Source organism: Corvus brachyrhynchos, unplaced genomic scaffold (assembly GCF_000691975.1).
Source record: "Corvus brachyrhynchos isolate BGI_N302 unplaced genomic scaffold, ASM69197v1 scaffold45, whole genome shotgun sequence".
NCBI classification, from domain to species: Eukaryota; Metazoa; Chordata; class Aves; order Passeriformes; family Corvidae; genus Corvus; species Corvus brachyrhynchos.
The window spans coordinates 1892893-1902645 of NW_008238361.1; the positions used below are offsets into that span (position 1 = coordinate 1892893).

Below are 9753 nucleotides of genomic sequence, written 5' to 3' on the forward strand. Positions count from 1 at the left end.
CTACAAAACCAGCATTGAACATCAAATCCAAGCAGGGTTTTCCATAAAAAAAGACGAAGCAAAAGGGAAAAATGGATATTCCCTCTTAAATTCCCTATTTCTTCTACCAAGTGCCTGTTTGTGCATTGCATTAACAGCATTTGCATATTCAATTCCCCATTAAAAACAATCCCAAACCTTGCAGTAACGAAGGTATTGATGCATCCAGGTGATTACAACTCATCCCGAATATTCTCCACTCTGGGAATTCTCTTCTTTTAAAAAATGAAATCCAACATCAAATCCTTCCCCACGGCCAAGCTGCACCCTTGGATCTTCTATTGGTTTCTTGGGGTTTATCCCAAACAATTCTTTCCCAAAAGCAGAGATGTTTTCTGAGGTTTAAAATCTTCATTTTAAGATTTCTTCACTTTCCAGGGAGGGGGTGGAAAAATCACTCAACCAAGGCAAAATCCCAGGGATTTTCCCTCCTAAAATGTCCTTTTTTTTGGTTGGTGCAGCCAATTCCCTCTGCCCATCAGTTTTTTAGGGTCTCCTTACCATTCCCAAAAGCTCTGGAATGGCATTTCCAACATAAAAACCCTCAGCACTCAGATTATTGTAAATTATTGCCAGGAACTCCTGTAAGACCATGAGGCACTTGGAGGCCTCGTTGAGATAGCAATAATTATTCCCAGAAATTGGATTTGAGAGAGATTTGTGCTTAGAGGCAGAAGCAGGAAAAATCCGATGGCCCAAAAGGTGGGAAACAACTTCCACCTGATCCAGGAATTCCCCATGGAGCAGAGAGAAAGCTGGAATGGTTTTCCCACTAGAAAAAAATCCTTTCATAAGGAAAAATCCTTCAAGGAGCAGGAGGATGATGTTAATTATAGGATCATCAGAGAATCATGGAATGGTTTGGGTTGGGAAGGACTTTAAAGCTCACCCAGTTCATCCAGGGACACCTCCCACTATCCCAGGCTGCTCCAGCCTGGCCTTGGGCACTGCCAGGGATCCAGGGGCAGCCACAGCTGCTCTGGCAATTCCAGCCCAGCCCCTCCCCACCCTCCCAGCCAGCAATTCCCAATTCCCAATCTCCCACCCATCGCTGCCCTCTGGCAGTGGGAAGCCATTCCCTGTGTCCTGTCCCTCCAGGCCTTGTCCCCAGTCCCTCTCCAGCTCTCCTGGAGCCCCTTTAGGCCCTGCAAGGGGCTCTGAGCTCTCCCTGTGTCCTTCCCTTCTCCAGGTGAACATTCCCAGCTCTCCCAGCCTGGCTCCAGAGCAGAATTCCAGCCCTGTTGGATGGCACAGCCACAGCCATGAGAATCCAGAGCTTGGGAAACCTTAACTCAGACATCAAGACCCATCCTCCCTTGGCAAGGAAAAAGCTTTCCCATCCAAGTTTTGTAGCTGGGCCATCGCCCATCCAGAAACCACAGACAGAATTCAGACACCTTCTCACATCCTAAGAATATTGTGGAGGCAATTCTGGAATGTCAGCAAGCCTGGAAATATTTCAAAACCTGTTTTACAACTAAAATCTAATGAGTGGCATAAAATAGCAAATAATTAAGACAATATTGATGTAAAAGGACCCAAATTGGTTGTTACTCGAATTTTTCAGGGAACAGTTCCAAATCTCTTTTTTCAGTCACTTTTAGTGATCCATCCTTCCTGAAAAACATCCATCAGGACAGTAACACTCCTGGGAGAAACCTGTGCAAAATCAAGAGAGAACACAGCAGAATTCCCTCCTTTTTTATTCCAAGTGCCCACATGGAATTTTTAGGATCATGAAGCTGCTTGACCATAGCTGTGATTTCCAAGTTGTGATATCCCAATATCACAAAAACAATATTTTTCTGATATTCTGAGGTGAGATTCAATTGCAAGGAAAAAAATCCCTTCGGGCTGGAGGATCAGGAATTCTGCTCTAGGTGCTCCAAATGTAGGAATTCTACATTTCCCACCACTTTAAAATGGGAGGATGAGACATTTTACAGAAAGAAAAGATAGAATTTTGTCTTATTGCCAGGAGAAATGAGAGCTCCGATCAAGCAGAAAAAAAGAAATCTCATCCTTGTCCTCTATGAAAACCAGAGGTGTTTATGAAATCAAGATAAGCTTAAACACACCTTGATAAAAGAAGAAACTCCGTGTCCTTTATGCAAATAAAAGCTTTCAATCCAGTTTCCACCTGGCCACATGGCCCATCCAAAGCTCCTTTCGGTCGTGATTGTCACAGTTCTGTCCCAAAAACCAAAACCATGCCAAGCAAATGCGCATTTCCCGCAGAAAACAGGGCATTAAAGCTTAGAGAGTCCACCCCACTGCCCCATCCACAGTTTGGGGTTTATTTTCAATCCTGGTGGGGAAGGATTCGCACTAAAACATCCAAGGAGTTCAGGATGTGCCTTTCTACCGTGCCCTTAACATCGCTGTGGTTAAGGAGCATCAGCGACTTCTCCTTGGAGATCCTGGAGGTTCCTGGCCCAGGGACTGTCCCAGCAGCTCTGTCTGAGGGTGTCAGGACAGTGCCATTGTCACCACTGCCACCAGCAGTGCCACGCTGGGCACCCCGCGGCTGCCCCCGGCCGTCCTGCGGGCCTGCAGGACAGCAAACACCGCGTTGGTGGCGTTGGTGGGGATCTCCACGTTGCAGATCATGCCTTCACAGCAGGAAACACATTCCTGGTGGGGAAAAGGGGGAATTAATTAATTCAGGGGTGATTGATTTGGGGGTGATTGATTCAGAGAGGCTTTAACAGAAAAACGTGCATTGGATGGTGCAAAGTTGAGCTAAACAGACTCCGCAGCAGCCTGGCCCAGGGCAGCAGGTGGAGCAGAGATGCTAAAAATCACCCTAAAATCAAATCTATCTGTGAATCCAATCTCCAAATCAGGAGTGCAGTTTTCCTAGAGTAACTCATCCCGTGGGGTGTCCCCAAGCTGAGGTGGGATGTCACAGAGCTTCCCCTTCCAACGCACAAATTAAAAGCACCCACTGGAACCTTTCAGGTCTCAGCTGTTTCAAGCTGGAAAATCCTGACTCTAAAAACTTTGCTCCCACTCAGTTTTCCCCTCAAGGTCTTGTGCTCAGTGCAGCTCCACGTGCTGAATCCACTTTATTTTTCACTCTCCAGGGCCACCAAAACACTGACACAGCTGACTGCCAGGAGAGAATACAAACCCAATTCTCTTTACGTGACCACTTTACTAGAAAAGCCCAGAGAATAAATGAATAAAATGCCAATTCTTATCTAATCCAAAGGCACAACAACTTTTTAAAGATAAAATCCCTGCCCATGGCTGGGGGTTGGAACTAGATGAGCTTTAAGGTCCCTTCCAACGCAAACCAGGCTGGGATTTTGTAATTCTATGGAAATGCAGCAGAAGGAAGGATGCAGAGTCATTTTACTCCCTCAAAACCTCTTGGAATCACTGGAATTTTCTGCAGAAAACACAGAGATGCTCTTACATTTAACATGGATGCTGCCTGCTTTGTTTTTGGTGTCTGAAATGGTTCACATTAAAAATAACAGAACTAATCTTCACATATTCCTATTAAGGAAGTCGTGGATAAAATTTAACAGCAGAAAATAACACTCTGGTGGGCCGTGCTTGATTATTAAGATTAAACTTTTCCCCATCATCCCCAGGCTGGGAGGAGACACCAGTTTGGGCTTTTTCCCATGGAACAAAACCTCAGCTGTGCCTCGCTTAAGCCCATGGCAAACAGAGTCTTGCACAACCTCCCTGAGAGCTCAAATCCCGAGCTCCAAGCCCTGGGAACACCCCAAAAAGCCCAGGAGTTCTCCTGGGAGTCATTGTCATCCTGTCCCACCCAGCAGGAGCAGGGAAGGAGGAAGGAGGGCTTGGTCCTGCTTCTCTTGCAGCAATTTGATTGTTCCCCACTGCGGAGCGGCTCTTGGCACATCCTCCTGAGCTCGGCAGGAAAAACGAGTCCTGGAATGCACAGCTCCGGCCCCAGGGGCTCCCCCTGCACCAGGAGTAGGGCAGGAGTAGGGCAGGAGTAGGGCAGGAGCAGCGCTTACCGTGTGCCCGCTGTCCCCATGGCGGTGGCACCCGACCAGGTGACATTCCTCGCCAGTGGCACATTTCTTGGTGACCGAGGTGCTCTCCCCATGGGCCGTGAAGAGGTGAACTGTCAGGCAGTACTGAGTGCCTACAGCAGAAAATTTAGGATGTTTATTGCCAGAAATGAAGCCTTTGGAACAGGGTTTTAAAACTACACACAATCAAGGAAAATATTCCCCGAAAACGGCTGCACAAAACCGTTTGCAACTTGATCAAAAGAGCATTGAGCAAGAAATTAATTAGTGTGAAGTCTTAACTGACCCTTCAAGCCTCCAGAAAGGCTGCTTTTATTTAAATTACTTATTAGCACCATAATCTACACATTTATTTTCAGTTCTTTTTGGCAGCACATTCCTGCAAAAACACGTTCCTGCTTGGTTTCACATTTGTTTCCTCATTCCTCTGCTTTGCTTCTTCCCCTTTCCCACCATTACTGAGAATGTCACCGGGAAGAAAAATGAGGAAACATTTCCATTCTTTTCTGGGTTTTATCCTCCTCTCACACAGGTGTGATCCCCAGTCAAGCAGGTCCTGCTGCTCACAAGGAACCACTGAATTTTGGGATGGTATCCAAGAAATTCTTCAGGTTTTTAACAGTTTTAATTTCAGTTTTAAATTCTTCAGGTTTTTTAAAGAACATCTTTCAAATTAACTCCTGGGAAGCACATCATTATAAATACACACAGAGAAACACATATGGCTAATTAATGTTGCTCTAGTGTTCAGAAATCTGTTTGTATATTAACATTTTATTGTTATATAGGATATCAAATTGAGAGAGACAGAGAGAAAGAATTTTTCACTGCTGCTTTACAGTCCAGAATGGTCAAAATTGTCACGTCAGCAGAAATTATCTGACTCAGCCAGAAAACTCAGGGCACCACTGTGCTGGCACATGAATCCCATGAATCAGCCAGACTTGTACAAGGGGGTGAGTCAGGGAGAAGCCAGGTTTAAATATCACAAAGGATCTCCTTAGTTCAGCCTTACTCACTTTCAGGACACCACCTATCCTCAGCCCATCTGTTGCAGTTGTAGTTGTCCACTGCGTTGTCACAGGTGAAGCACTTGAAGCTGTTTGGGAATGGAGTGGCTTGGAAAGCATTGAGAAAAAAAAAATTAAAATATTCAAAATAATGCTTGCACCTGCATATGTTTACAAAAATAAATTACATCTATTTACATCTTTTCACTGGCAGACAAATAAAACAAGTTTTGCAGAGACCTTTTTTTTCCCCCTAGGCCTGAATTAAAATATATCCTCGTGTTTTCCTTCCCAAAATCCAAAATTGAAGTAGTGGTGGGAAAAGCAGGAAAGAGGGAAGAGTTTATCTTCCTCCTCATGGAGCTTTGCACAGCAAACACAAATCCCTGTTTTCCTTTGATGGAAAAGCTGCGTTTCCAAAGCAGCTCCAGAGCCTGATCTCCCACTCGGAAGGAGAAGTTGGATCCTTTAAACAAAGGGATGCAGAGGACTCTTTGAAAACCTCATTTCCATTATTGAAAGGAATTATTTGAAGGTGCAGGGTTCATTAGGGGCACGTATTATACCCAGCTATTATATCCTGGCTGTTTTAATGATGCACATTATGCAAATGAAGGCACGAAACACCGGTGATGCCAGATAAGAGGCAAAAAAAAAAAAAAAAAAAAAAAGCCATTAGTGGACAAGACAGTTTCATCAAGCAAGCCAGGTGGCTTCACAGGTCCCACGAGGTTTTTAATTACCTTCAGACTGAATTAATTGCATCCAGCAACACCTATTCCTCCCCCTTACAAAACCCCCAACAAGATAAAAGACCAAAACCACCTGTTCTGGGTTATTTACGAGCAAGCCGCTGCAGAATTTCCTCTGCAGGGAGACAGAAAAAAAGCTAAGAAAAGCCCTTAAAATGTCCAAGTCCTCATGCACTCTTTAATTTAGCGTGCAGGTGATTTATTCCCATTCAGCCAACTTGTCAAATATTAGGGATGAAGGGCTGTGGGGTGAGAAGCGGAATACTTCTTTTAAAGTTTCTGTGGAGGCAAATGGGAGACAAACACCTGAAACCCGAAGGACTGGAAGGATGTGGCAAATAATTAAAAACTTAAGCTAGAATTCCACACAGAATTCTAGCAAAGGCTAGAACTCCATAAAAATGCCTACTTACGGTCTAGGGGAGGCCTCACGTTGTAGAAGTTGATGTTCTCAGCTGAAACCCAATTTCCCGAGAGGATGAGGAACGGGAGAACGGCTCCGGCCAGCGCCTGACGGAACAACACCATCCTGCCTGTCACTGCACATGGAAATCCAGACTCTTCAGGCCTGGAAAAGCAAGGGAACACATTTTTGAGTGGGAATCCTGAAAATTTGAGCATGCAGGACGATCGGTTTCCTGTGAAACCCTGCTGGAAGCTTGGAAATCCAGCCGGGAATTCCGGCGAGCCGGCACTGCTGAGCAGCACAAAGCTGAGCTGGTGGTGCCTTCTGCTGGCCAGAATCCCTCACAAAGGGCTTGGGCTTCCACAAAAATTCAGGTTCACGTTTTTTCTTTCATTCATTTGTCCTCCTGAGCAATGGGAATCTTAAAAATTCCTTGAAAGGACTCCTAAAAATCAACAGGGAAATTGAGGTCCTTCAGATCCGACTCAAAACAGCCTGGAATCAACAGCACCAAGGAAGCAAAATGCAGAGAAATCTCAATTTTAACACCAACAAGCAACCCCTCACCTGAGACAAAGAAATTTAACTTCAGACAAGCCTCATCATCTGAATTTTAAGTGCACTTTACATGGACACAGCATCGAAAATTCGAAGTGTAAATTCAATTTCTTTCTTTTTTCAAGTGCATCCCAAGGGAATGCTAAGGAAGATGCCTGGGGATGGCCCAGAGGTTTTGGAGAAGGGCAGGGTGGAAAGTTCAGAAGGATGAGATGCAAATACCCAAAAATACATTTATTTAGGCCCCCCTGGGTGCTGTGCCAAGGCTTTAGAGAGAGAAGAGCTGAACATTTTGCTCCGCTTGATATTTAGATTTCCACACCTCCAGACAAACACAGGGAATTGTGGCAAATTCCAGTGACCCCAGAGCCTGGCTCTGATATTAAAAAGCACAATTAGCCTCGCTCCTCCCATGCAAATTCCCAGCAGGACAAACAAGCTGGAGTGGAGGCTCCTGCCAAACCAGAGCCAAAGGCATTCCTTCCAAATTTCCAGGCACACCCTGCCCAAGCTGAAAATGGTGCTCAGCACCACAGCAGAGAAATCAAGGAATTTCCCTCTTTTCCCTGGGTTTTGGGATTGTATTTTTCCTTTTCCAGTGGAGGTGGTTTTGCCAGCCAAGCAAACAACAGAATTTCAGGAGTTGTGAATTTTATTGTGAATTTAACCCTCCTGCTAAAGATCTGCTTATTAAATCCTGGCTTTATGGACATATTTCAGGAGATATTCCAAAGTCACAGCTTACCTCTGCTCCCTGTGGACTTCCAACAGTGTTTTCCATAGGATGGTCCAGATTTCTTCTGGCTGCAGCCCAGGATCTACAGAAGGATTAAGCAGAAGGATCTGTGGAGAATAAACAGCAAAAGATCATCAGAATTCTGTTTTGAAGAAATGAATTAGCATTCAATTAAAATAAAAATTAGGTTTTCATAACGAAATAGCCAAAGCAGCACTTGAAGTACACAACACGGCTCTTACTGAGTGCTCTGGCACTGCAGAAATTGAAATCCCCTCCTTCCTGGGATATTCCAGTGCCATAAAAGACAAATAAAAGACAAAAAGGGAAGGAATGAGGCTCAGTCCATCCCTGAGATGAGTTTCCTCCAGGAAAACCATTACTCAGGCAATGACCTGGGAGGGACCAGGCTGCACCACCTGAGTGAATATTCCAGAGATATCCCAACTTTCCACAGGAGTTATGCCCAAAACAGAAGCACAAATCAGCAGCGAGGGAACCTGAGAGAGCAAAGCCAAACCCTCAGCCTCCCAATTAGAGGCTGATGAACAAACAGGTCCTCCCCAATGTGTGGGGTTAACGCGACTCCTGGAATTCCAAGTAGGCTGCAATTTCCAGAGCTGCGCATTCCTGGTCCTAATTACCTCGTCCTTGTGTCCCTGCACCATCAGGGATGCAGTTTTCCTGACTCCAAGAGGGCTCCTTAATCCCTACTGGCTCGAGTGATGGCAACAAGATGAGAAGAGTCTTTTTTGTGCCTCAAGTCATCACCCTCCTTCCTGGATCCTTTGCAAATAACTGTGTTTATCTGGGAATTCCGGCAGGGTTTGGGTTGGAAGGGACTTTAAAGCTCATCCAGTTCCACCTCCCTTCCACTTGCTCCAAGCCCCTCCAGCCTGGCCTGGGTCATGTATACCCTTGGAATATCTCAAGCAACCCAGTTTCAATCAAGAATTTCACAACATTTCAGTGTCTTTCAAGCAGCTTTTAATTATTTCCATGTGACTTTGCAGGAAGGGAGGGAATTGAATCATTCCAACATTTCCAAAACTTCTCTCCTTGTCCTGTATCTGCTGCTAGCTTAAGGAAACTCTGCCTTTATGGGGAGGCTGGGTTGTAACTGGATCTGAAGCACCTGGACAGCAAATAAAAGGCACAATTCCACTTGTGCCAGTTTGCTGCAGATCCAGGCTCTCTCCTGCTCCCCTCCCCCAAATTCCTATCACTTTCCCTCGTGCCGAATGGAAAATTTTAGGGAATATAACTACAAAAAACAACTCTGTGGCTGAGGGAAGGCTCGGTAAATCGACCTCCCAATTTGATGCAGTCAAAGGTGTCCTTGTTTGCCAAGCAGGCCAATAAATAATGGATGTTGTTTGCCATGGGCTTGGTTACACAGCTGCACCACGAGGGCGTCCTCAAATCAAATAAGAAAATATTGGCTCCAAAATGGCTTTCACAGCTCACCCCGAATCTTTCAAAAGCTTATTTTCCTCCCGGTGCCTTATCTTTGGTGTGCTTGCAGATAATACTATCTAGAAGAATGAGTAAATGTTTCATTAGACCCAATTAGGAGCTCTCATTAATGAAGGGGGAAACTGTCACAACATAGAAGATTAATTTCTATAAACAGGGAGCTGCAGCTTTCCTGGGGGAGGGAAGGCAATCCAAGAGGGAAGGGCTGCTGCTATAAAAAACCTGTGACTAAAACCCATTTCAAGCAAACAACCAGGAACACAATGGCTCAACTAATTAATATCTTCCAGCAGCTCGGAATCTCGCAGGGCGTGATGGAAAAGTCGGAAGCAGCAATCCCGGACTCCTGATTTTAATAAACTTCAAGTCTGTCAACATTGTTTTTCCTGGCGGGCTCGGTGGAGGATTAGAAGATCGAACAGCAGATACAGAATGCAAATGGAACTTCCTGCTGTCGTTCAGTGAGCAATTTTCAGGTGCTATTAGATAATTGCAAACACTTCTGTGGAGCTCGTTAATCTTCAGGACACGGGAGTTCCACCAGCACAGGCAGAAAAGGTATTTTATGTTCAGGGCTGAAAAGCTACAACCCAACACCTGACAGCCCCACGTCAGATCCCAAAGGCCACAGAGGAAATCCAACTCTGCTAAAAGGGCAAAAAAAGAGCTCCCCCATTCTCAGGTTTTCCTCTGGAGACCATTTAATTCCTGTCAAAGCCAGGGAATGAAGAAGTGGAGGGAGAAAGAAAAAAAAAAAAAA

At 45.1% G+C, this 9753-nt stretch overlaps 1 protein-coding gene across 2 annotated transcripts; it reads right to left on the reverse strand.

Annotated features, from left to right (window-relative positions):
- Positions 1-1726: 1726 nt before the first annotated feature.
- On the reverse strand, positions 1727-8032 carry LYPD6B (LY6/PLAUR domain containing 6B). 2 transcript variants are annotated; one of them, XM_008634990.2, is made up of 6 exons: positions 7937-8032; positions 7527-7624; positions 6231-6385; positions 5075-5173; positions 4038-4168; positions 1727-2673 (listed from the first exon to the last, which is right to left on the reverse strand). In XM_008634990.2, the coding sequence occupies exons 3-6, from the start codon at positions 6343-6345 to the stop codon at positions 2509-2511; spliced, it is 510 nt and encodes a 169-aa protein (XP_008633212.1). In that variant the 5' UTR covers positions 6346-6385; positions 7527-7624; positions 7937-8032; the 3' UTR covers positions 1727-2508. The 2 variants fall into 2 exon arrangements, with proteins under 2 accessions (XP_008633212.1, XP_017591574.1); XM_017736085.1 differs by lacking the exon at positions 7937-8032 and adding an exon at positions 7760-7922.
- Between the last annotated feature and the right edge of the window lie 1721 nt (positions 8033-9753).

Bases quoted from the DNA above. Each gene is read 5' to 3' on its own strand.
- LYPD6B (XM_017736085.1), bottom strand. From the start codon at position 7,897: ATGGTTTTCCTGGAGGAAACTCATCTCAGGGATGGACTGAGCCTCATT. The intron at 7,625-7,759 runs GTAAGAGCCGTG...TATTCTCCACAG, and splicing joins CTGCAGTGCCAGAGCACTCA to ATCCTTCTGCTTAATCCTTC. The intron at 2,674-4,037 runs GTAAGCGCTGCT...TTTCCCCACCAG, and splicing joins ATGGGGACAGCGGGCACACG to GAATGTGTTTCCTGCTGTGA.